At 29.9% G+C, this 27,928-nt stretch overlaps 1 protein-coding gene across 13 annotated transcripts in view; it reads right to left on the bottom strand.

Moving 5' to 3' along the window:
• Positions 1–858: 858 nt before the first annotated feature.
• MRP (Multidrug-Resistance like Protein 1) overlaps positions 859–27,928 on the bottom strand; it is a 130,386-nt gene continuing 103,316 nt past the window's right edge. For 7 of the 13 annotated variants that reach the window (XM_075296375.1, XM_075296372.1, XM_075296371.1 and 4 more), the window contains exons 12-16: positions 19,870–20,087; positions 13,866–14,369; positions 13,413–13,794; positions 4,783–4,970; positions 859–3,742 (exon numbers count right to left, since the gene is read on the bottom strand). In XM_075296375.1, the coding sequence (XP_075152490.1) occupies positions 3,700–3,742; positions 4,783–4,970; positions 13,413–13,794; positions 13,866–14,369; positions 19,870–20,087 (1,335 nt within the window). In that variant the 3' untranslated portion in view covers positions 859–3,699. Of the gene's footprint in view, positions 4,971–13,412; positions 13,795–13,865; positions 14,370–19,869; positions 20,088–27,928 lie in introns of all 13 variants that reach the window. The other 6 variants (XM_075296380.1, XM_075296378.1, XM_075296377.1 and 3 more) reach the window with 1 other exon arrangement.

Raw genomic sequence — 27,928 nt, 5'->3', positions numbered from 1 at the left:
TTCTATAGAAATAAAATTTTGACAAAATTTTCTATAGAAATAAAATTTTGACAAAATTTTCTATAGAAATAACATTTTGACAAAATTTCCTATTGAAATAAAATTTTGAGAAAATTTCCTATAGAAATAAAATTTTGAGAAAATTTTTTTATAGAAACAAAAGTTTGACAACATTTTCTATAGAAATAAATAAAATTTTGAGAATAGTAAAATTTTGCAAAATAACATTTTTCTGTTTGGTAGTTTTTTTTGTATAATTTTCTCAAAATTTTGGTAGATTATTTTTGGCTCGAGCGGAAATCGTGCTGCTGAGCCGGACGTGAGCATTATTGCCAAAGACATGTGTCTATTAAGTAATACACAATTTTCTAGTTTTTTGTTTTTTTTTTTTTTTTTATTTTGTTCGTTTGTAAAATTTGTATTACAAAAAAGTATATTTTCTTATAGAATTTTGTTAATATTAAACGCGATTTTTATTTTTTGTTTGTTTAGTATTTTCATTATATAGCAATAAAAAAGAACTATTAAAATTTCTATTAGAAAAATTGTTAAATTGCATTTCGTTTTTTTTCACATATTTGCTATTTTGACTACAGGAGTTGGTGTTCAGTTATAGGTGCTTTGAAAATGTTGTTTGGGAGTAATTTTGTAAAAATAGAATATATTTTAAATTCATAGTTCATTGAACACAAAGGCTTTGTTTTTGTTTAGCAACAATAATAACAGATATTGTTGATGGTTTTCTTTCAGTTTTTTTTTGTTTTCTCTATAAAACTGAATTATGTAAAAATATATAGATATATAATATGCTAAATACTTTTATGAAAGAAGAGAAAAAATTTTTGTAAAAAAAATCTAAAAAAAAAATGTTAATAAAATTTAGAAAAATGTGGGCTTGTCTCCTCGAGGTTTTGTGTTCTTTATAGGCCGATAAGATTTATTTTGATGTTTACAACATAACATATATGTATATAAAATGGATGGTCCAAAAATATAATAATATTAAGTTACATATTTTGTTAAGTATATAGTTCAATTACTATTAGTAAATTCTCAATTTAACTGGTTTTATTTTTATACATCATAATAGATTATATGTTTTTGCTACATTATTTTGAATTGCATTATTAAAAACCACACTAATATACATACATTATACATAGAAGAGAAAAAAAGTTTACACTTTTAGGCAGGGAAACATAAACTCCTTTTTTCTAAAAGAATCTAATCAATATATGGCGTGAGATAAATCTGTAAGTAGGGATGGAAGATTTTGAATTCAGGTGGGTTTCAAGCATTTCATTCGCTGGTATTATCATTTTGAAGAGTCAACCTTATTTGTGCTTAAATTATAAAAACGACATCTAAGTCATCTGAAAAATGTTAAATTGATTTATATGCAAAAGTACAGGTTTAAAAAAATTTCGAATCTAAAAGTGGGTATTAAGTTCGAGTTTTGCCGCTAAAATCGCAATTTTTCAAGATAACTTTTCTTTAATAATCAATTTTAAAGAATATATACTTTATGGAAAGTGGCTTTGGGCTATTACCCATCAAGCTATAATAAAATTTGCATCAAAGAAGTATAATTTTATATTTATTTATTTATTTATACTTTTTTGGATGTTATTTATTTATTTGTTTTTGATTTTAGTGACTAAACTCGAACTTAATACCCACCTTAATACCTCATTAAGGGAATAATGCTATAATTTCAAACATGAAATCAAACACGCAAACATTTTTTTCTGATTCAATCACGAAATTAATTGATCCAATTAATTTTTTAATTGAAGTGTCTTCAATCACAGAAATGATAGTATCAATTAAAAAATTAATTGGCATTCAATTAAAAAATTAATTGATTCAATTAAAAATTTAATTGATACTATTAATTTGTGTGATTGATTTTTATTTCAATTAAAAAATTTGTTGATTCAATTAAATTTTTAATTGAATATTTTTTAAAACTCAATTAAGATTTTAATTGGAAAAATTTTCGTGAATTTTTTTTCTGTGAAATATTTTCAAACATTTGGAAGCACAAACATATTTATAAGAGACATATGCATTTTGGGCGAAATGCTTGTACCATACAAGTGCAAAAAATGATGTATAATCCCACGGTACACACACAAAAAAGGAGGTTTTGTCTTCAATCAATTAATTGTTCCAATTAATTTTTAATTGAAATGTCTTCAATCACAGAAATAATAGTATCAATTAAAAAATTAATTGATACTTTTCATTTTTGTGATTGGTTTTTGTATCAATTAAAACATTTTTTGAATCTATTAAATTTTTAATTGAATATTTTTTAAAACTCAATTAAGACTTTAATTGGTATACACAAAAAAATATTTGTTGTCTTCAATCAATTAATTGATCCAATTAATTTTTAATTGAAATGTCTTCAATCACAGATAATAGTATCAATTAAAAAAATTAATTGAAAGTCAATTAAAAAATTAATTGAAAGTCAATTAAGAAATTAATTGCTACTAATAATTTTTGTGATTGATTTTTGTTTTGATTAAAAAATTTGTTGAATCAAATTTTTAATTTAATATTTTTTTTAAACTCAATTAAGACTTTAATTGGAAAAATGTTCGTGATTTTTTTTCTGTGTATTAAAAAAATCTAAGTTCTTTCAGTAATTCTTGAAAACAATTTCAATTCAAAAGACTTGTATAGTCTGTATCTTAAGCAATTGAATTTAAATAATTTTCTAATCTGTGTCTTTATTGGGATAGAATCAAAGTCAATTTTTCTCGCTTCATCTTCGTATATTATATAGAATCAGGGTGTAATTTGATTTTATTATTTCTTTAACTTTGCAATTTATATAATTTTTTATTGTAAACACCAAATGTTTATAGTATGAAAGAATTTATATATAACTCGAGCTCAATTAGGGCTAGATAACACTATGCAACAAATTAAAAAAAAAAAATTGGGAGTCTCCAATTATTCTTTTTAATTGTCCAATTTTCCATAACCAAAACGGATGCCTTACACCCTTAATTAACTCTCCGATGGGTGGTAAGGTCCTTGTGTATTTTTTTTATTATTTCATAACTCTGAATAGGAAGTGCTAAACAATCATATACAAGAGATCATATAAAAGACAGATTTATGCATGAATAAAAGTGCAAAAAGTCCACAAGGACCTTACCATTCATGTGAGGCTTAAAAAGTCTTTAGTATCAATAGATTAAATTTTATATTGCATAGTGTAAATTCTAATGAAAACAAAAAAAGTAATTTTCCCCTTTATCCCATTAGTATTGCCAATACACAATCAAAAAAAAAAAAAAAAATAATTTTTATCCTATATCCCAAAGAAAAAGCCAATATACATATATAAAAAAAGAAAATATAATTTCCTAAAATTAATTATTATAAAAAGTTTTAGAGCAATGTACTGCTACTCCCCCTCTCATTTTTCATCATTCGCCTTAAATATATTGATTAGAATCTTTCAAAGGGATACGTCCCAATTATTACAGTTTTAACACATTGCTTGTTTCATTTATATCCTTTAACCAAAGACAAGGATATTGAGGTAGTATTTACAAACATTTTAAGCTATTATATATTTATTATTATAATTATAAAAAAACATTTTTGTTTAAGTAACTCGTTTCGTGTATATCTCAGAAGGATGATTGAATTACATTTAGTTATATCTTGTTTTGATTATAATTCACTTTCAGAATTTTGCTTGGTTAAACGTTTACGACTTTAGGTTGTTTTCGGTTTTTGAAAAATAAGAGAAAAAGAAAACCATTAATTTAAATAAAAAAATCTTTATGGAAATAAAAAAACAGAATAGCAAGCAAAAAACTTCGAGCATTTTTTTTTGAAATGTAAGAAAAAAAGAAAATCATTAAATTAAGAAAATAAAGAAACCATACTTTGAATATTTCAAAAATATTTATGAAAAAACAGAATATCAAGCAAAAAAATGTTCGAGCATTGCATGATTTTTTTTATGGCAAATAATTGTATTGAAAGAGTTTTCTTAGCCACTACCATTGGAATGATTTGTTAGCAAAATTTTGAGGACTTCATATTAATCCAGAAAACCATTGCAAACAAATCATGTGCCTGTGAACGATACATTTAAAAATTTATTTAAGTACTACTTAGATTAAGAAGGCAGTTATTTTGTTCCATTGTATATAATTTTTGTATAAATTTGCTGTAGTCAAATTTGTATTTGCTAGACTCTTTCAATACAATAAAAAAAAAACTATTAATGAATATAGAAAATATGAGACACTTTTTCCAAGGCAAAATGAGAATTGAAATTAAAAATCATTCAAACGCATAGCAAGAAAAAAATGCACTGCAAAAAAACGAATGTAGTGAAAACTAAAGTCCATCTCTAGTATACGAAACCATCACTTTTGTTCGATTTAAATCAGCAGAGTTTATAAATAAAAATCAGCTGTTTTCAGTTTAAAAAAAGCTCTCATTTCGTATATCAAAAATTGACCATTATTTCGAAAATTTACAATTGTTTGCTGTTTTAATGACTATTTTTGACTGGCTTCTTTATGCTTTAAGTGAGTGTATTTTTGTATTGGGGTTTTTTGTTTCTTATTTTTCTTAAGAGGTTTCTGTTTTGAGTAATATACGATGATAGGACTGAAGGGAGAGGGAATTGTTTTTGTTTTCGTTCGTTCTTGGTGTTATTAGCATACATGATTCTAGTCAAATAAATTAACACAGAACAAAACAAAATTAAATTAAATAAAAGACATAAACAATGTTTACACTAGATTTGCGTCCTTAGCCATGCTGTAGAAGGCGCTTTGAGGATTATTCAATAGATTGTTGGGCGAATCGAATTCGGATATTTCACCCTTGTCCAAGACAATAACTTTATCTGAATCCAAAATAGTATTCAAACGATGGGCAATGGTTAGAATGGTACATTCTTTAAATTCGGAACGGATTGTTTTCTGCAAAAGAAGAAAAAAAAAAAACAATATTTTAGTATGGTTACTAAAAAAATATAAATAATTAATATACAAAACAAACAATAAAAAAAAAATAATAAAGAAAGCCTAAAGTCGGACGGGCTGATTAAATCATATCCTGCTCCTTTTTTTAGATCTACATTTTCAACACCATCTCAAAGCTTTCAAATTTGTTCGGTGCTATATATAAACACCCAGAAAAAAGTGACCCCTTCTTTAAGTTAAAATGAACTCATTGTGAAGAAAGTTGAACTTCGTATAGCGCCAAAGCCATTTTTATTTGTTTGAACGATGTGATTTTCGTAGAAATTAGGAATAATGTATTCCATACATTAGTTAACATTTTCCTATATTTATGTACCACTATACTACAGAATGAAAAAATTTAACTAATTTGAATTCATATATGGAATGATTTTATTGAAATTTTTTCATTCATTTGGACAAATCTTACACATTTGTGGTAAAATTTTTACTTCATAATTAGAACTGCTTATCTTCGTTTTTAAATACAATTTTATTTATTTCTATAAGCAACTTTATCTTCAATAAAAGACATGTTATATTAATATATTGAATATATTTATTAAGAATCAACAGCATCGAATCTCTTTGAAATATTAGTTTATTATTCCACTATTTCCAATTTCCGTGTGATATTATCAACTGTAAAACGCACTTTTTCTTCTTCTTGTGCTTTTCACTTTTAATAAGTTGCTGCCTAACGATTTTGTCCTCCTTTTACAATTTCAATACCTACAAATATAAAAAATCATAAAACATTTTTGTTCCAAAAGGTTAGCGTCACTGAATATTACCTGATAATTGAAGATTCCAAAATGAAGACAAATGAAAGGGTTGTTATTCTGCTGGTGTTTTCTTCCTTTATACACTATCACGAACATTGATAGATTTATTTTTAAAAACGAAAAATTTTCTCACTAATTTACAATAACAAATATTTTATATATTTTATTTGTTATTTATTATATTATTTTACCATATTATTTTTTAACAATCTCTCCGTATACCAAAACAACGCGATTCCAACTAGAAAAAACAACCGACGCGCAAACATATCGATTACACCCACGCGCAAACACATCGATTACGATGACAGGTATCGATTACAGGTAGACAATAGAAATTTAGGAAAATTTCCTATATTCTAACAAGTGTGTTTCCTTAAGTTTTGAAAGGATTGCATACTTCTTAGTACGAATGAACTAAAATATTTTTCTATGCCAAGTGTTGTTCGTATGTATGAAAAACTTTCTATTATAAAGGAAGTCGCAATTATCATTTTATAAGAAATTTTACTAATTTTGAGGAAACTTGGTTTTAGTTCGGTTTTTTTTTTATTTTTACGAATGCTTTGTTATCGGTGAATAAAATTTTCTTTTTCAGTAGTAAATTCTTATACCCAGCGAAGAAAATAGTATGAGTAAAATTCCATGCCTTATTCTAGTTAATGAACTATTCCTAACTGCTTACAGTTTAGGATTTTTTTACTGAAACGAGTAAATTTTTTTATTTTTCACAAAAATTTACGTTGATGGAAATAAAATGGATAAACTATATTGATGAACATTTTTTTCTTTAGTTTCGAAGGCACTTTTTTCTGGGTGAAGGATTATATTCCCATACACATATAACAGGTTGGCTGATAAGTCCCCGGTCTAACAAAGAAAAACACATTTTTTTGTCAAAATTCGTTTTTATTATTCAACATAGTTCCCTTCAAGAGCGATACAACGATTATAACGACCTTCCAATTTTTTGATACCAGTTTGGTAGTACTCCTTCGGTTTTGCTTCAGTTTCAGCGATCAACTCTTCATTGCAGCTAAATTTTTTCCCTGCGAGCATTCTTTTGAGGTCTGAGAACAAGAAAAAGTCGCTGGGGGCCAGATATGGAGAATACGGTGGGTGGGGAAGCAATTCGAAGCCCAATTCTTGAATTTTTGCCATCGTTCTCAATGGAACAACTATTTTTTTTTCTTCATATGGGGCCATTTTGCCGCGATTTCGACCTTCAAACGCTCCAATAACGCCATATAATAGTCACTGTTGATGGTTTTTCCCTTCTCAAGATAATCGATAAAAATTATTCCATGCGCATCCCAAAAAACAGAGGCCATTACTTTGCCAGCGGACTTTTGAGTCTTTCCACCTTCGGAGACGGTTCACCGGTCGCTGTCCGCTCAGCCGACTGTCGATTGGACTCAGGAGTGTAGTGATAGAGCCATGTTTCATCCATTGTCACATATCGACGGAAAAACTCGGATGTATTACGAGTTAACAGCTGCAAACACCGCTCAGAATCATCAACACCTTGTTGTTTTTGGTCAAATGTGAGCTCGCGCGGCACCCATTTTGCACAGAGCTTCCGCATATCCAAATATTGATGAATGATATGACCAACACGTTCCTTTGATATCTTTAAGGCCTCTGCTATCTCGATCAACTTCATTTTACGGTCATTCAAAATCATTTTGTGGATTTTTTGATGTTTTCGTCGGTAACCACCTCTTTCAGGCGTCCACTGCGTTCACCTTCTTCCGTGCTCATTTCACCACGCTTGAATTTTGCATACCAACCAATTATTGTTGATTTCTCTGGGGTAGAGTCCGGAAAGTCATTATCAAGCCAAGTTTTTGCTTCCACCGTATTTTTTCCCTTCAGAAAACAGTATTTTATCAAAACACGAAATTCCTTTTTTTCCATTTTTTCACAATAACAAAAGTTACTTCACAAAAGACGCTCTATCTCACAAACTAATTGACTTACAGACGTCAAATTTTGACACGAATAATTTGAAGGTGCTACTATATAAAAATAATATGCATTTAATACTAGCGACGCCATCTATGTGTCAGACCGGGGACTTATCAACCTGTATATGTAAATTTGAACCGATTTGTATAAAATTTTTACACTTCTTCTCTAGTCTTAAAATTTAAACCGGCTAATCTCCTGGAACAGAGCAAATGCACATTTATGATTTATATATTTTTATTTTATTTATATATTCAAATAATATAATACAAAGGACGAGTGGCCCACATAGTGTATTACACAGTAATAAATTCTAACCATAGGCTTCAGAATAAAAAAAATAAAATTAAAATCCTTACAACGAAATAATCGGGAGATACATTTTAATTAGAGGAGTTGGTAAAATTGCGACATTTTTAAAATATTTCCGACTTAGTAGTGGCGATTTTACAAGGGAGTTGGCTGGATATCGCCAAGATAAGTGGTGAATTTTGGGTTTTTTGGGAAATATTTGGCCAAAACGGGCAATATTTGCAAAAGTAGGAGGCTTAACTTAATTTTAACCGATTCTGTGAAAAGTATGCTATTGGGGTGTGTTTGGTATGACTACAATATGGGCAAATCATCATTACAATTGTGTGTAACAAGTGGGTACTATAGTGACCATATTTGCCCAAATTGAAAGAATAAAAGGGATATATGGGGGCTCTATCTAAATCTGGGCTGATTTGGATCAAAGTTGGCACATTTAAATAGAATGCCAAATTTACTCTCTATGTCAAATATCAAGAAGCTATATCTAAATCTTATCCGATTTTAACAAAATTTGACATACAAAGTCAATGTCAATTCCACTATCTCTGCAATATTTCACGTAAATCTGAGTAACCATGTGGCTTCTGTGGTTATAAGAGAAGAAAACGGACCAAATATATACATATATAGGAGCTACAACTAATATTGAACCTATTTCGACCACATTAAGTATGCATAGCAAGAATTCTACTTCTACGATCTGTGCAAAATTTCACTTACATCGGATTAAAACTATGGCTTATGTGGTTATATGAGTGTTAATTGGGTGAAAGATATATATGGGAGCTATATATAAATCTGAACAGATTTCAATAAAATTTAGCAAACTTGACGATGCTATCAATTGTACGCTTTGTGCAAAATTTGAAGCAAACCAAGACAAAACTGCGGCCTCAGGGCACTATTAGGTGTATATCTGGGGAATCATATATATGGAGGCTATATCTGAATCTGAATCGTTTTCGACCAACTTTGGCGTGCATAGTAATGTTGCTAATTGTACTATCTGTACAAAATTTCACGTAAATCGAAGTAAAACTTTGGCTTGTGTGGTCATATGAGTGTAAATCGGGCGAAAGATAAATATGGGAGCTATATTTAAATCTGAACCGATTTTAAACAAATTTTGTACACCTGATCAAACTGTCAAATGTACACATTACGCCAAATTTGAAGCAAGACACTATTAAACTCCAGCCTCTGGGGTCAATAAGTGCATCGGGGGAAATATATATGGGAGCTATATCTAAAACTGAACCGATTTGGTAGATATTTTGAAAGTTTTACGAGACTCACAAAACATTCGGATGTACGAAACTTTAAGAATATCGGTTGATAAACACGTGAATTAGGACTAGATCGGTGGTAAATATATATGGCAGCAATATCTAAATCGATCAATAGGGATCGTCTTTGAGCCGATTCAAGACATTATGCAAAATTTGAGAATGATCGGACTTAAACTGCGAGCTGTACTTTGCACCAAAAAATACATGAACAGACGGACAGACAAGCGGACATTGATAAATCGACTCAGAATTCAATTCTAAGACGATTGGTATACTACACAACATGTGTCAGACTGTTCCTTTTTGCGTTACATACGAATGCAATTTGTTATACAGTGTACCACAGTAGTGGTGAAGGGTATACAAATCCGATTTGTGAGATTATTGAAAAGTCGACTAACGTCATGATTTTCGACTTTTCGTCACATTTTCATTTCTATTCAACTTGAGACAATTTTTTCGTTAATGTTCGATTAACATTTTTGTAGACTTTTTCAACATTTGGACATTTTTACTTTTCGATTTTACGACATTTTGGAATTTTGGAAATTAAATTTTTAATTTTTGCGATTATTGAAAATTGACTTTTTAAGTCACGATTTTGGACTTTTCATAAGCTACTTGTATCCTCCCTTCAATTTAAATTCAAAACTTTTTCGTTATAGTTCGAGTAACATTTTTGGCTTTGTTAGGTTAGGTGGCAGCCCGATGTATCAGGCTCACTTCGACTATTCAGTCCATTGTGATACCACATTGGTGAACTTCTCTCTTATCACTGAGTGCTGCCCGATTCCATGTTAAGCTCAATGACAAGGGACCTCCTTTTTATAGCCGAGTCCGAACGGCGTTCCACATTGCAGTGAAACCACTTAGAGAAACTTTGAAAACCCTCAGAAATGTCACCAGCATTACTGAGGTGGGATAATCCACCGCTGAAAAATTTTTTGGTGTTCGGTTGAAGCAGGAATCGAACCCACGACCTTGTGTATGCAAGGCGGGCATGCTAACCATTGCACCACGGTTGCACCCAACCAACGATGATGAAACTCGAAACATTTATTTCTGAAATTCTTACCGAAAATTCGTCAAATTCTGATTGATATTGCATATATAACTCAATTGTCGAAGTGGCGATATTTTTTTTATGTACACAATGTTTTTCATTTGTAAACCCCGATATTTTTGAATAATGAATTGTTTTTTTTTTTTGTTTATATGTTTGCTTTAAGTATATATATTAATTAATTTATTTTTTATGAATAAAAGACTGAATTACCTTTATTTTTGAAGTGGCTCCCTTTTTGGCCACTTGAAGGTTGATTAGGCTCTAGTTTGAAAATATGGCCAAAAGAAGTTTTTCATATAAAAATTTGAATTTTTTTCGATTAGGAATTTGGAATTTTAAATTGTTTGTGGGTGATCACGAATTAACGTCCTTTAGGCTCTAGGAAGCTTAGTTTAGGAGATATGGCCAAAAGAAGTTTTTCATATAAAATTTCCTTTTTTTTGGGATTTGGATGGAATTTTCAATTTTGAGGGTGATTACGAATTAACGTCCTTTAGGCTGTAGGACCACGGTTGCCACATTTGGTAGAATTTTACCACAAATGGTAGATTTTTTTACTGTTTGGTATATTGGTAGAGTTCTGGAAGTTTTGGTAGATTTTGCAAAATATTCCTCTCCAACAATGAGATAAAATGTTGATACAATTTTTTTATAGAAATAAAATGTTGAGAAAATTTTCTACAGAAATAACATTTTGACAAATTTTTCTATAGAAATAAAATGTTGGCAAAATTTTCTGTAGAAGTAAAATTTTGGCAAAATTTTCTGTAGAAGTAAAAATTTAGACAAAATTTTCTATATAAGGGCCTGTTCGAAACCAAAACTTTTTACTAGCATTGGTAAAAATTGGAGGTATATCGAGGTGAGTATAATTTTGCTAGCCCAGAGGGATAGTAAGAAATTTGACATTTGTTGAAAATTCTTGATATTTACGACATCACTAGGCTAGGCATTTTTTGATTATATCAAAACGAACAAAAAGTAATTTTATTTGTTAAAGAAATGAGTACACCAAATTAGCAATTGTTTATACCCTTCACCACTACTGTGGTACAGGGTATAAAAAGTTTGTGTATTTGTATGTAACGCCAAGAAGGAGTAATCATAGACCAACCTTTTAGTATACGGATCGGCTTAGAATTAAATTCTGAGTCGATTTAGCGATGTCCGTCTGTCTGTCTGTTGGTGTATTTTTGTGTGCAAAGTACTGCTCGCAGTTTTAGTCCGATTGTCCTAAAATTTGGTATAGGGTCCTGTTTCGGCTCAAAGACGATCCCTATTGATTTTGAATCGGTTCAGATTTAGATATAGCTGCCATATATATTTTTCACCGATCTGGTCATAATTGGCGTGTATATCAACCGATCTTCCTCAAATTCCGTACATCCGAATCTTTTATGAGTCTCGAAAAACTTGCAAAATATCAGCCAAATCGGTTCAGATTTAGATATAGCTCCCATATATAGCTTTCGCCCGATTTACACTCATTTGCCCACAGAGGCCAATTTTTTGCTCCGATTTAGTTGAAATTTTGCATAGAGAGTAGAATTAGCATTGTAACTATGCGTGCCAAATTTGGTTGAAATCGGTTCAGATTTGGATATATCTCCCATATATAGCTTTCGCCCGATTTACACACATATGACCACAGAGGCCAATTTTTATCTCCGATTTAGTTGAAATTTTGCACAGGGAGTAGAATTAGCATTGTAGCTACGCGTGCCAAATTTGGTTGACATCGGTTCAGATTTAGATATAGCTCCCATATATATGTTTTTCTGATTTCGACAAAAATGGACAAAATACCAACATTTTCCTTGTTAAATCGCCACTGCTTAGTCGAAAAGTTGTAAAAATGACTCTAATTTTCCTAAACTTCTAATGCATATATATCGAGCGATAAATCGTAAATAAACTTTTGAGAAGTTTCCTTAAAATTGCTTCAGATTTAAATGATTCCCATATTTTTTTTACTAAAATTGTGTTCCACCCTAGTGCATTAGCCAACTTAAATTTTGAGTCTATAGATTTTGTAGAAGTCTATCAAATTCTGTCCAAATCGAGTGATATTTAAATGTATGTATTTGGGACAAACCTTTATATATAGCACACAACACATTTGACGGATGTGATATGGTATCGAAAATTTAGATCTACAAAGTGGTGCAGGGTATAATATAGTCGGCCCCGCCCGACTTTAGACTTTCCGTACTTGTTTTTACCATAGTAAATTGATATCTCACCGGTTTCGATCAGGCCCTAAGTAAACATTTTGACAAAATTTTCTACAGAAGTTAAATTTTGACGACATTTTCTATAGAAATAAAATTTTGTCTAAATTTTTTATAAATTCTTTAAAAATTTTAGTGTTAGATCATACTATCAAAATCCTTTGTAAGTTCTCCTTTTTTATAAATAGTTACTTTCCCTTGATAGTGCAAGCTAAAATCCTTATAACACTTAAAATTCGGCCTATAATTCAAGCGATATTTGTTCACCCGAAAAATTGTCGCTAGTAGGAGAGATCAAAATAAATAATAAATAAACTTCTAAAATAAAATAATGAAACATTTATTTCGAAGAAAAAAAAAAATTCATGTTAACTAACTTCAAAATAAGATTTTTTAAATTTGGTAGATTTCTGGTACAATTTTCTTTAAAATTTGGTAGATGTTTTTGGTATTAAGTACAAAAAAATTGGGTAGATCTCTACTCTTGTAAAACCTAAAACTATGAAAATTCGAAGAAAAAAGAATAAAAGAAAATACACTAATAATTACGTGTACTCTATGCCCGAAATTTCCTCTTTCGTAAATTTGAAATATTGCTTTTGTATGGGCAGACGATTTTAAAAGTGTAAACGTAGTAAAATTCATATTTTTGGTTTCGATATTGTCTCGATCTTGATTTGTCATGAAATTAACAGGAATTAAAGACAAACACAAATTTCAATTCAGTTATACTATAGAGTTCTTACCTGAATCAAATCATCAGTTTCTAAATCTACGGCAGCTGTGGCTTCATCCAAAACCAAAACTTTAGTTTTACGTAATAAGGCACGTGCCAAACACACCAACTGGCGTTGACCTACAGACAAATTTTCACCACCTTCTGTTATCTCATGATTCAAACCTGATGGCAGTGATTTAACGAATGCCTTCAAATGAGACAATTCCAAAGCTTTCCAGATTTCATCATCACTCTTAACTTCGAAGGGATCCAAATTAATACGTAACGAACCAGAGAAAAGAACAGGATCTTGAGGTATAATGGTAAGGCGGGAACGTAACATATGTAGACCCAAGGTGGAAATATCAATTCCATCAATGAGAATGCGGCCACCAGAAGCTTCAATGATACTGTCAAAGAAATAAATAACAATAATTTAGGTAACTATATTTTGTTTTATTAACTAAATAGAAATACATACCGGAACAGTGATAGTGTCAAACTAGATTTGCCAGCACCAGTACGTCCAACGATACCAACTTTTTCACCACCGGCAATTTTAAAACTTATACCACGCAATACCAAATCCAAACCTTCACGATAGCGTACTTTGAAATTATCAAAGACCACTTGACCATTTTCGGGCCATTCCTTGGAAACTTTACTGTTCTCAATAACCCATGGAGCTTCTTGTTTCGTTTCTCCATATTCCTTAATACGTTCGACAGCAACAATATTGGTTTCTATATCTGATGACATACGCACCAACCAATTCAAGGTCTGTGTAACTTGCAAGGCATAACTGATGGAAAGACCCACCAAACCGGGATTAGTTTGACCACCAAGGACAGCAAATAGTGAGGCAAAGAGAATAATCAAATTTCCCACCATTTCCAAACGTATAGCCAACCAACGATTAGCAATAAGTGAAGGATATTTGCAGACTTGATTCTTGTCGACTTTATTATCGGATTCATCGATGAATCTAGGAAAAGAAGAATAGTTTTAAATTAATTATTTACACCATATATCAATATTATTTAAAAATACACATATTTTTGTCACGTAAATGTACATACATATTTTCAATCAAAATATGGAATTAAAGAATTTTAATCAAATCAAACATTCCTTAATCATATTAATCGGGCATCAATCAATTCAATATTTCTTTATTTTCACATTTCTTTATAGAAGATACATTAAATAATACGTTTACAATATTAGTATACTATTAATCGGTCATAATGAATTAAATAAATTCATTTCTCCAATTTTAAACATTAATGTTTATATTGAATCAATTAATTTTGGATTTTATTAATTATATGAACTAATTATTAAATATAACAACTGGTTTTTGGGACCCTCGCAAAAAAGTAATTATTTAATTAAAGAATTTATTAAAAAAATTAAAATTTTAAAAAAATTAATTTAAAAAACAATAATATTTCAATTCTACTCCCCAAAAAAAGTGAACCCACAGGAAAGAAAGTGTAGATCTATTTTAGAAAATTTCAACTAACATATTTTAATAACTGCAATATGAATCAAGTTAAGATCAAATTGAAGAAAATTTCTTTCATATTAAAAAAAAAAAAACATTTTTTATGTGTTATATTTTGAAGCAAACAATTACACAGCAAAATGTCCGTTGTTAACCTAATGCTAAAATTAATTTATGTTTATTGCATAACATTTACTTTGTTTTAGTTATTTTTTAAACAGTTTTAAAAACATTTCCCCAGCCTAATAAAATTTTATTTTAAGAATGTCTCAAAAATTGTATGAACTGAACGTGGGTATAAATTTCAATGTTCACTAAAGTAGATAAAATTTTCGTGAACTTCTCAAAAATAATTATAAGGGACTACGGTGTGTGTTTAAGTTCAAATGATGTTTTTATGTTTATTCGTATTAAGAATGTCTCAAAAATTGTATGATCTGAACGTGGGTATAAATTTCAATGTTCACTAAAGTAGATCAAATTTTCGTGAATTTCTCAAAAATGATTATAAGGGACTACGGTGTGTGTTTAAGTTCAAATGATGTTTTTTATGTTTATTCGTATTAAGGGGACTTAATTCAAAGTTTATTCCCGTCTCGTTAGAAAATGTGCACTAGGCTCTGAATGCAGCCCTGTGCTTCCAGCACAATTCGTTACATTTTCTAAGAGTTGCGTTGTTGTCGTTTACCGCCTTTCGGCATTCTAGCTTTTGTTTACTATTCGTTATTGGATTACGTCCTTGTAACAACGATTTTTTTGTAAAAGGTAAATATTGTCTCCCAAAAATTCAATAAAATCATGTTTTATTGAAGTATTATTGAAAAGAAAAACTAAAACCCTGTGTTTTATTTATTTTATTTCTCTGTTCTACGCATTCAGTGTGGTTAATTTGGAACAAAGGCAAAACTCCACCTGGACTAAATTAGTCCAAACTTCGCAGGGGTAGAGCATATTGATAAAAAAAGTTGAGAAGCTAATGGTGGCACTATTAATGCGCCGTTCAGACAATAAGTTTATCCGGACGATAATGCCTATGTCAATGATTTCGAAACATATCCCAGATGTTGGCCGCACTATAATTTATGTTCGAAGGTATAATCGGTACTACAGCTTGTTAATGTGATTGATAACACATTTATCGATTATTCAGTTATCGCCCACAATTCTTAGTGTTTGGCCACACTGTAAGATTCTTTACAAATTCAGACATTCCGTCCGGATAAACTTATAGTCTGAACGGTGCATAATGGCCTTCGAATAGAGTTGTCTATTCTGTGAAAGGATATCTGTCCAGGAAAAACCCTGGGTGACAGGGGAGATTCGGAAAGAGGTCAGAAGCCTTTACAATAGGGCACGTTAAAAAGGACGAGGTATACCGAAATGCTTATCACAGCAGGCTCACAGAATACAATAAATTACCAGAACAACGAAACGCAATTCTTGGAAGTTTTTCTGCGGCTAGGTACACAGATTCACCGAGACTTCGAGAATGAAGAAATTCCTCTCTAAAACCCCCATACCCCGACTGAAGCCTAGGTATACGATATGGGGAATAGAGAATAGGACAAGAATATTTATAGACACTCATTTTCCCCCATGTGTATAAGTCCGGGAGGGGACACTGTTACAAACGGAAGTTTATCCGGACGATAATGCCTATGTCAATGATTTCGAAACATATCCCAGATGTTGGCCGCACTATAATTTATGTTCGAAGGTATAATCGGTACTACAGCTTGTTAATGTGATTGATAACACATTTATCGATTATTCAGTTATCGCCCACAATTCTTAGTGTTTGGCCACACTGTAAGATTCTTTACAAATTCAGACATTCCGTCCGGATAAACTTATAGTCTGAACGGTGCATAATGGCCTTCGAATAGAGTTGTCTATTCTGTGAAAGGATATCTGTCCAGGAAAAACCCTGGGTGACAGGGGAGATTCGGAAAGAGGTCAGAAGCCTTTACAATAGGGCACGTTAAAAAGGACGAGGTATACCGAAATGCTTATCACAGCAGGCTCACAGAATACAATAAATTACCAGAACAACGAAACGCAATTCTTGGAAGTTTTTCTGCGGCTAGGTACACAGATTCACCGAGACTTCGAGAATGAAGAAATTCCTCTCTAAAACCCCCATACCCCGACTGAAGCCTAGGTATACGATATGGGGAATAGAGAATAGGACAAGAATATTTATAGACACTCATTTTCCCCCATGTGTATAAGTCCGGGAGGGGACACTGTTACAAACGGAAGACGATGATATCCAGGACATTATCGTAACAAATGAAATAGTCCAATAGTCAATAAAAACCTTCTTACCATTTAAGTCGCCTGAACCTGATAGGATATTTCCGCCATTATTTCAAAAGGAGCTAGACTATATAGCGCCCCACTTAGCTTAAATCTATAAACATATAAGTCCATCATCATTCCTGCTGAAGACAATGAACCACATTACTGAGAAGCAGTGTTGCCAGGTAATTTATGATTCTTCCCCCCCAAATCTTAAGAAAAAACCCCCAGGATTTTTTGGTATCAGGAGAAAGGGCGTAACGTGTACTTTCTGGCTATAGGGTCGCTATATTCGAAACCAATCCAGAAAGTTGTGTTTTATCCAATTTAATGGAACAGTACTAACTTGGATGGACTAATATAAGGAAAAATGTCCCACTGTGCAATCTTGCCCAGGATATTTTGGTATCGGAAGATAGGGTGTGACGTGTACTTTATGGCTAAAATGTTTCTATATTCGAAACCAATCCACATAACAGATGTTACCCCTAAAAATCCCTCAAAACATGAAAAACCCCTAAATTTGGGGGGAAACCCCCCAATCTGGCAACACTGCTGAGAAGGGATATTCTAATGCTGAAAAAACACTTTGGGGTTTGACCCTTTGTATTTAAAGCGAGCATGATAAAGGTGTAAATTTTGTTCATCAAAGAAAAACTTTCACTAAGTGCATAAGTGGCAAAATAAACGGTATGTCCATCTCACCGACAGCAAATTGCAGTAACAAAAACCTATTGTGATGATCACAAACCATAAATAAATTTTTAAATTGGTACAAATTTAAATTTATTTAATAAAAGTAAGTGTGGGTGAAAATATGACCTCAACACAAAATCGGTGATTTTTTTCTAACACAGTAGCAGGGTTAAAAGATTCCCATAAGCTGGTGATCGCATTATGTGAGCATAACAGTAGCAGGGTTACAAGATGCCCATAAGCTGGTGATCGCATTATGTGACCATAACAGAGGGCCGACGAAAATACTATGGAGTGGCCCAGATAAGAAAAAGACAGCAGAACTAATCAAGGAGAGTAGGACGACAGTCAGGATGACTGTGGTAATAATGACCGGGCACCTAGAATTGAGAACACAACTCCGCCGTATAGGAGCAGCAGATTATGGTATATGTGTTTAACCACATTCGAAAAATATGAAATAATATTGTACGAATTTTGAATTTAAATTTTCTAACGTTTGGCAAAATTTAACGAAAATTAACAATATTCCATAAAATAAAGTTAAATTGACTCTATAATTTTTTTTATGTCAGTCTCATATTAAGACACAAAACACTATTTTTCTGATTCAATCACGAAATTCATTGATCCCATTAATTTTTTAATTGAAATGTCTTCAATCACAGAAATTATAGTACCAATTAAAAAATTAATTGACACCCAATTAAAAAATTAATTGATCCAATTAAAAAATTAATTGATACTATTAATTTGGGTGATTGATTTTAATTTCAATTAAAAAATTTGTTGATTCAATTAAATTTTTAATTGAATATTTTTTAAAACTCAATTAAGATTTTAATTGGAAAATTTTTCGAGAATTTTTTTTTTCTGTGAATGCAGGCTGATTTTTCGACCATATCAATTATTTTCTACAATTCAGAATTCTAGTATAAGCTTATTGAAGATTAAGAAATTGGTATTATTAAGCTATTGAAAAGAAAATGCCAGATACCAATCTCATAAGCCTGACTAAACATATGTTTCAGTGTTGGCTAATACACATTTCCATAGTCTCTACACAGAAAAAATATTACCAAAATATTTCCAATTAAAAAGTTGATTGAAGTTGAAATTTTTTCAATTAATAAATTAATTAATAAAATTAATTTTTAATCAAGATAGAAACGTTAACTTAATTAAGTCAATGATTGAGCATTTTGTAAATTTTTAATTAAAAAATTAATTGATACAATTAACTTTTTAATCAAACTCAGAAGACTAAGTCAGTTAAAAAGAAGTGATGGTCAATTTTTTTTTTAATTTTCGATTAAAAATTTATTGTTTTAAATAAATTTTTTAAATAAAACAATAAATTTTTAATCAAACTAAAAACACTAAGTGAGCTAAGAAAGTAATTGAAAATAGTTACGTTTTTTAATAAAAAAGTAAATTCTACAATGAACAATTACATATTTAATTGAACCAATTAAAAAATTAATTAAAATTTGCTAATGAAATCAATTAATTTTTTGATCAATTAAAACTGTGATTGATATCATTTTCGTGATTAAAGAAATTTCTATTTAAAAACGAAATGGATCAATAATTTCATGATTGAATAAGAAAAAAATTTTGTGTGTAGTAAGATCTGGCCGAGTGAGATGATTCAATTTGAGTCTTATATGTTAATTTCATATGAACATTACACATGAGAATTATTTATTCCAAATTGAACTATTTATTCACCACCACTATGCATCATCTTCTCACATAGCTACAATCCCTTAATCTTATTTTTCTATTTCGATTTGTTACTAAATTAATGCAACAACAAATTGAAATCTATTTTTAGAGACATTGCTGAATTCACCTGATTGGTAAACGAATTTTTGTTGATTTTTTACTGATGGCATGTTTTTTCAAAATCAAATAAAATTTGTGTTTATAATTTTTGAGAAATATTTGTGTTTTTTTTTTAATTCTTTAATATTCTTACCTATCTTGTACCGAATAGGCTCTTATGGTAGATACACCTGTAACCGTCTCTCCGAAATGTGAATAAATTGGTGACCTCGATACCGATTCCAAACGCATAAGTTGACGGGATGTGGCCACATAAAATCGTTGTGCGAAGTAGTATAATATGGCTATGGGTATAATAACAGCCAGGAAAATCGGTGTTGACATACTAATTACCACAATGGTAGCCAATACCTGTTAGATTTTAGAAACAATTTTTGATTTTGAAAAAAAAAAGAAAAACAAAATATATGTTATTGAGGATAATATTTTAGAAAATACTAATAATAACAATAATAATAATTATAATAGTAATAAAATATAAAATACTAATACAATAATTAATTTATCATTACTTGATTTTTCTTTCAAAGTATAAGAATGTATGTATGGTATGCATAAGTAAGTGTAATCTGAAAGGTATATGTGTTGTAGGTGCAATACATGAAGGAAGAGTGCTTAGTTTTTGTATACCAAACTACAAGATTTTTTATATGAATTAAATGTTTTTGTTTTTCTTCTTACTTCGATATTTTGTATTAATTATTAATGATAATTTCTATATATCGCTTAAAATGTGTAAATGTATAACGATAATGTGTGTTGTTACTTAGAATGGGGGAAAATAGTAGCAATTTGGCAAAAAAATCGAATATTGACACAGAAAAAAATATTACAAATATTTTTCCAATTAATATTTTAATTGAATTTAAAAAATGTTCAATCGAAAATTGAATTGATTCGAAATATTTTTTAAACAATCACAAAAATGTTTAGTATCAATTAATATTTTAATTGTTGTTGTCATTCGATTGATACTATTAGTTTTGTAATTGAAGAAAAATGAGTTGGATCAATTAATTTCGTGATTAAAAATGAAAATTATTTTGTTCTGTGCTGGGTTATAAAATAATACTATAGGTATATTTAATGAATAAAGATGTTTTTGTATAAGGAAGCGTGGAACTATTGTCTTATATCCCTCAAATATAGGAAAGATATAATCAACCAAGTTCAGAATTTGATTATTGACTGATTATAGAGGGAAAAGGTGATGTTCTATTTTATTGGAAAAAAATAAACTTGTATATTTACTAAATGGAAAATAATTATTCAAGCTTCAGATCGTTTTTGTTTTTTGTATGTATTATTAGTTCCTTTTCTTCTTCAATATTTCGCAATTACGTTGAATTGCTTCATAAGGAATAGATCTACAATAAAATTGATTGATATTTTTAATCACGACATATAAATTATTTATCAAAAAATTGTTTATCAAATTATAAATAATTCTACACACAAAAATTTTTTTTCTGATTCAATCACGAAATTAATTGATCCAATTAATTATTTAATTGAAATGTCTTCAATCACAGAAATGATAATATAAATTAAAAAATTAATTGACAGTCAATAAAAAATTAATTGATCCAATTAAAAAATTAATTGATACTATTATTTTGTGTGATTGATTTTTGTTTCAATTAAAGAATTTGTTGAATCAATTAAATTTTTAATTGAATATTTCTTAAAACTCAATTAAGATTTTAATTAGAAAAATTTTCGTGAATTTTTTTTCTGTGTAGTGGCTTATGCTAATAAAGACTATTGTTTATTTTACAATTTTTTTTTCTAAATAATTAAAGATTTTAACAAATGTATATAAAAACAAGTATATACGGCCGTAAGTTCGGCCAGGCCGAATCTTATGTACCCTCCACCATGGATTGCGTAGAAACTTCTACGAAAGAATGTCATCCACAATCGAAGTACTTGGGTTGTGGTATCTTAAAACTGGTTGTTAATGACCATATACTAGCACAATGTACCAAATTTCAACTCACTCGGATGAAATTTGCTCCTCCAAGAGGTTCCAAAACCAAATCTCGAGATCGGTTTATATGGGGCTATATATGATTATGGACTGATATGTACCACTTTTGGCATGGTTGTTAAATATCATAAACGATCACCACGTACCAAATTTCAAGCAGATCGGATGAATTTTGCTTCTCCAAAAAGCACCGGAGGTCAAATCTGGGGATCGGTTTATATGTGAGCTATATATAATTATGGGCTGATAGGAACCAATTCCTGCATGGTTGTTGGATACCATATACTAACATCACGTACTAAATTTCAACCGAATGGGAAGAATTTTGCTCTTCCAAGGGGCTCTGGAGGTCAAATCTGGGGATCGGTTTATATGGGGCCTATATATGATTATGGACCGATTTAGACCAATTTATGCATGGGAGTTTGAGGCCATATATTAACACCACGTACCAAATTTCAACTGAATCAGTTGAATTTTGGTCTTCCAAGAGGCTCCGGAGGTCAAATCTGGCGATCGGTTTATATGGGGCTATATATAATTATGGACCGATGTGGACCAATTTTTGTATGGTTGTTAAAGACCATATACTAACAACATGTACCAAATTTCAGCCGGATCGGATGAAATTTGCTTCTCTTAGAGGCCTCGCAAGCCAAATCTGGCGATCGGTTTATATGGGGCTATATATAATTATGGACCGATGTGGACCAATTTTTGTATGGTTGTTAAAGACCATATACTAACAACATGTACCAAATTTCAGCCGGATCGGATGAAATTTGCTTCTCTTAGAGGCCTCGCAAGCCAAATCTGGGGATCGGTTTATATGGGGGCTATATATAATTATGGACCGATGTGGACCAATTTTTGTATGGTTGTTAGAGAACATATACTAACACCATGTACCAAATTTCAGCCGAATCGGATGAAATTTGCTTCTCTTAGAGGCCTCGCAAGCCAAATTTGGGGCTCCGTTTATATGGGGGCTATACGTAAAAGTGGACCGATATGGCCCATTTGCAATACCGTCCGACCTACATCAATAACAACTACTTGTGCCAAGTTTCAAGTCGATAGCTTGTTTCGTTCGGAAGTTAGCGTGATTTCAACAGACGGACGGACGGACATGCTCAGATCGACTCAGAATTTCACCACGACCCAGAATATATATATATATATTTTATGGGGTCTTAGAGCAATATTTCGATGTGTTACAAACGGAATGACAAAGTTAATATACCCCCCATCCTATGGTGGAGGGTATAAAAAAACGATCTCAAGCTTGAATAATTATTTTCTATTTAATAAAAAAGAAAGATCGAATAAAATCAAAATTTCTCGTATACTCGTATTTACTATCTTCAACTTCAATTAATTAAATTTAATATTAATGTTCATAAAATTTCTTCACAAATATTATGAACCAGCATTCGTTTGTAGTAAAATATTGCATACACATAATGTTGCACTTAATTATTCCTATGACAATATTCATAAATATAACACACTAGTTTTGTAAATAAAACGAAACAAAATTATAGGGAATACAGAATAGCTTGTGCAATTAGACAATTTATCATTGTTTTTTTACGAGGTAGTTGAAACTTGAAGGGAATAGGGTTTCGATGTACGACATATAATTGTATAACTTATTGTACAACTTATTGAAAAATACACAACATATAAAACGAAACAGAATTATTGTGAACATAGAGTAGGTTGTGCAATTAGACAATTTATCGTTGAAAAAAATCTTCAAAGTTTTTAAAACAGTATAGGAAATCTTTAGTATAGACGAGATTTTCAAATTGCTCTTTTACGGGGATTCACTATGATTCTTGATTCTTAAAATTAGTACACAGAAAAAAGTCCGTTGTTAAACTAATGCTAAAATTAACTTACGTTTATGGCAAACAATTTATGTATTTTGTTTTAGTTAATTTTTTAAGAAGTTTTTCCGAGAAGATTTTGACCTTCTCTTAAGGATTTTGGTATTGATTCCGAGCCAAAGATGCGGCTTCTTTAAAATAATGACATATTTTAGCGACATATCTGACCTTAAATCTAGGATCAATAAAATTAAAATTAGGATTCAGATCTCGTTTATCGAATTTTCATTTTATTTTCGCGGTATATTAATAAAGCTTTTCACGTACACGTACAAATGCAAGTTTAAAAATCCCAATTATAACGGATACCTCTAAGTAAAAATGTTTTCTTAATTCCCCAAAAAAAAAACTTTAAACCAAAGATGCTAAATTCTCAAAATAAGTCTTAGCCTATATTTGAAGCTTTTTTATCTTAAATATAAAGATTCAATATTTCAGTTAATTTAAGGACGATTCCTTTAAATCAAAAATGTGTTACTTTATTTTAAGGAAAAATTTCCTTGGTTCAAAGACATGCGACTTTACATTTGCAGGAACGCAAATTTACAAAATTTGTGTCCTAAATTTAATGAAAAAATTTTTTGAAGTAAAGATGCCAAACTTTGGTTCAAAGGCATGCGTCTTTAATGAAAGAACGCAAATTTACAAAATTTGTGTCCTAAATTTAATGAAAAAAATGTTTGAAGTAAAGATTCCAAACTTTGTTTTAATTAAAATGTAATTATTTTAAAGAAATTTTACTTTAATATTTTGTAAATTGCGTATCTTACAATTTAGGTTGCATAATCTTTAATATCACGTAAATATTTTTTTCAGTGCAATAACATTTTTTTATTTCAAGTATGTTTCAAAAATTTTATGAACTAAACGTGGGTATAAATTTCAATGACTGAACAAATGAATTCAATGCTAACAAAAGTAGAAGAAACTTTTCTTACACTCCTCAAAAATAGTAAAAATGAATTACGGCGTGGTTAATATGGTAATGATTGGCGCCAATGACTCTTTAATTTTATTTAATTATTGTAAATTCTCTTTAATTATTAAAGCATTGTGGTAGTCTCAAAAATTAGAACACAAGTTAGTTCAATTTTCACACGAGGTAGTTCATTCTTCTCAGAAAATACTTTCACTTTTTTTCTGTGTATGGAACGGTGTTAAAAGCTAACACAGTACTCAGTTTTTTGTTTGTTTGGAAGATAAGTATTTTGTTCATGTGATATAAACTTTTTTACAATATAATTCATTAAATTAGATAATTTAATAATTGTTCAAGCATGAGATCGTATCGATTTTGATCTCAAGCTTGAACGGTTATTTTCTATTTGATAAGATTAACTCAAATTTTTATCTATTTTCTGGCTATAATGCCTCATCCCATGATTAATTGAGCTCTCATCAATTTATCTTCTAAAACAAGTGAGTAAAGTAGAAAGTCGGACGGGGCCGACTATGTCATACTCTAAACCACACCTACTGAATTAGTAATTATAAGCATTTTTAGAATACCACACAGAAAAAAATTTTCCAATTAAAATTTTAATTGAGTTTTAAAAAATATTCAATTAAAAAATTAATTGAATCAACAAATTTTTTAATTGAAACAAAAATCAATCACAAAAATTACTAGTATCAATTAATTTTTTAATTGGATCAATTAATTATACCCTCCACCATAGGATGGGGGGTATATTAACTTTTTTTAATTGACCTTCAATTAATTTTTTAATTGATACTATCATTTCTGTGATTGAAGACATTTCAATTAAAAAATTAATTGGATCAATTAATTTCGTGATTGAACCAGAAAAAAATTTTTGTGTGCATAGAAATAGGGTTGTGAGATAAACCATATTTAAGAAAATTAAGGGGTACATGTTTATGGGAGTTTTACCACAATCTGAACAGAAATGACTAATATTAAAAGCTTGGATGATATTTTGCAGGTTTGGTTGATACCCAACACAGAAAGTTACCTTGTGCTCAATTTCAATAAGATCGGCTAATAAATAAGGCCACTATGACCACATTTTGGAAAATCGGGCGATACATATATATGGAAACTATATTTAAATCTGAACCGAATTCCATGATTTTTGGCACATCTAGTAAGGACTATAGAATATTAAAGTAAGCCAATTTTGAGTAAGATCGGTTGATAAATAAGGGGGTTACGGCAAAATTTGTGAAAATCGGTCGTTACATATATATGAGAGCTATATCTAAATCTGAACCGATTTCGATGAAATTTTGCAGACTTGAAGAGTGATGAAAAAGATTACCTTGTGTCAAATTTGACGATGATCGGTTAGTAAAAAAGTCCAACGTGATCACATTTGTCGAAATAGGGCGATACAAATATATGGCAGCTATGTCTAAATTTGATCCGATTTCTTCGGTTAATAATTGCCACCGGAAACCTGCGATGGACGGACGGACGGATATCAAGCGCTAGATCGACTCAGGAGGTGATTCTAAGTCGATGGGTATATATATTATGAGTCAATATTTCTGGTAGGCACATTTTTTGGCAGATCATAGTTATTATACCCTGACCTGACTATGTGGTTTAGGGTATAATACAATGAATGTAGAAATTTTAAGCAAGAAGCAAATTTCAAATTTTAAAAATTTTTTACACTTTGATTAGACGGACAAATCGGGCAATCCGTTTTGTAAGCCTATTCACTGAGCAATGGAGATCTTTTACTGATAAACACACAAATTTGATGCTTCCTTTCTCATAAACGATATATCTCTTGGGTAAAACAAAAATAGAAATAATGTAACTTTTCAATACAATCGAAAATTACGAAAGTGTGAGTGAAATTTCACTCACAAGAGAAACATTTTTATTCCTGAACATTTACGCAGGATATGTGGGTAACAATTCACGCTGGAGCACATTCACGAAATGAATATTAATACTAACTCACGCTAACGCACGAGCAACGTTTAAAGCCTCATGGTCACGCACGATTCATGCCAATTTTCGTGTTTCACGAAATTTCTCAGGACACGATGATTCTCATGGTTCAAGAAAATTCTCGTGACACGAGAAAGTTGGCACGCCCGTAAAGAAAATTCTAAATATTTAGAAGATTAAATCCACAAAAAAAAATAATTTTGTCTTTAATCACGAAATTAATTGATCAAATTAATTTTTAATTGAAATGTCTTCAATCAAAGAAATGATAGTATCAATTAACAATTTTATTGAAAGTCAATTAAAAAATTAATTGATCCAATTACAAAATTAATTGATACTATTAATTTTTGTAATTGATTTTTGTTTCAATTAAAAAATTTGTTGAATCAATTAAATTTATAATTGAATATTTTTCAAAACACAATCAAGACTTTAATTGGAAAAATTTTCGTGATTTTTTTTTGTGCTGGTTTAATTAATTGAGTTTTAAAAAATTTATTGGATCAATTGATTTCGTGATTGAATCAGAAAATTTTTTTGTGTGTACAGAAATTTTTTCATGCATACTTTTAGGCGGCAAAAGTATGCACTGATAATATTATAGTAAAAAAAAGAAAAATTGCTCACAAATATAATATTCGACTCGTAATCTCGATTATTTATTAAGAATCCATTCATATCTAAAATCTTACAGTAAAAGTGAATGTAATTGAAAAGTGGCAAAAAAAGTGACCCAAAATAGTAAAAAATATCGCTGCAATTACTCATGAGTAAAAACATTTTATAACTCATGGAGGAACCATTAGCAAAATTAAAATTTAGTTTAAATTTAGTAAAGAAAATTCTAAATATTCAGAAGATTAACTCTACAAAAAAATACTTTTGTCTTTAATCACGAAATTAATTGATCCAATTAATTTTTAATTGAAATGTCTTCAATCACAGAAATGATATTATCAATTAAAAACTTAATTGAAAGTCAATAAAAAAATTAATTGATATAATTAAAAAATTAATTGATACTATACTAATTTTTGTAATCTATTTTTGTTGCAATTAACAAATTTGTTGAATCAATTCAATTTTTAATTGAATATGTTTTAAAACTTAAGACTGTAATTGGATAAATTTTCGTGAATTTTTTTCTATGTCGGTTTATCTACTACATAGAAGAAGTTTCACGAAAATTTTTCCAATTAAAGTTTTAATTGAGTCTTAAAAAATATTCAATTAAAAAAATTTAATTGATTCGACAAAATATTTAATTGCAACAAAAATCAATCACAATAATTAATAGTATCAATTAATTTTTTTAATTAACTATCAATTAATTTTTTAATTGATACTATAATTTTTGTGATTGAAGACATTTCAATGAAAA

The sequence above is a fragment of the Haematobia irritans genome, chromosome 2, assembly GCF_050003625.1.
Source record: "Haematobia irritans isolate KBUSLIRL chromosome 2, ASM5000362v1, whole genome shotgun sequence".
In the NCBI taxonomy this organism is placed as follows: domain Eukaryota; kingdom Metazoa; phylum Arthropoda; class Insecta; order Diptera; family Muscidae; genus Haematobia; species Haematobia irritans.
This window is presented reverse-complemented; position numbering and strand designations above follow the sequence as displayed.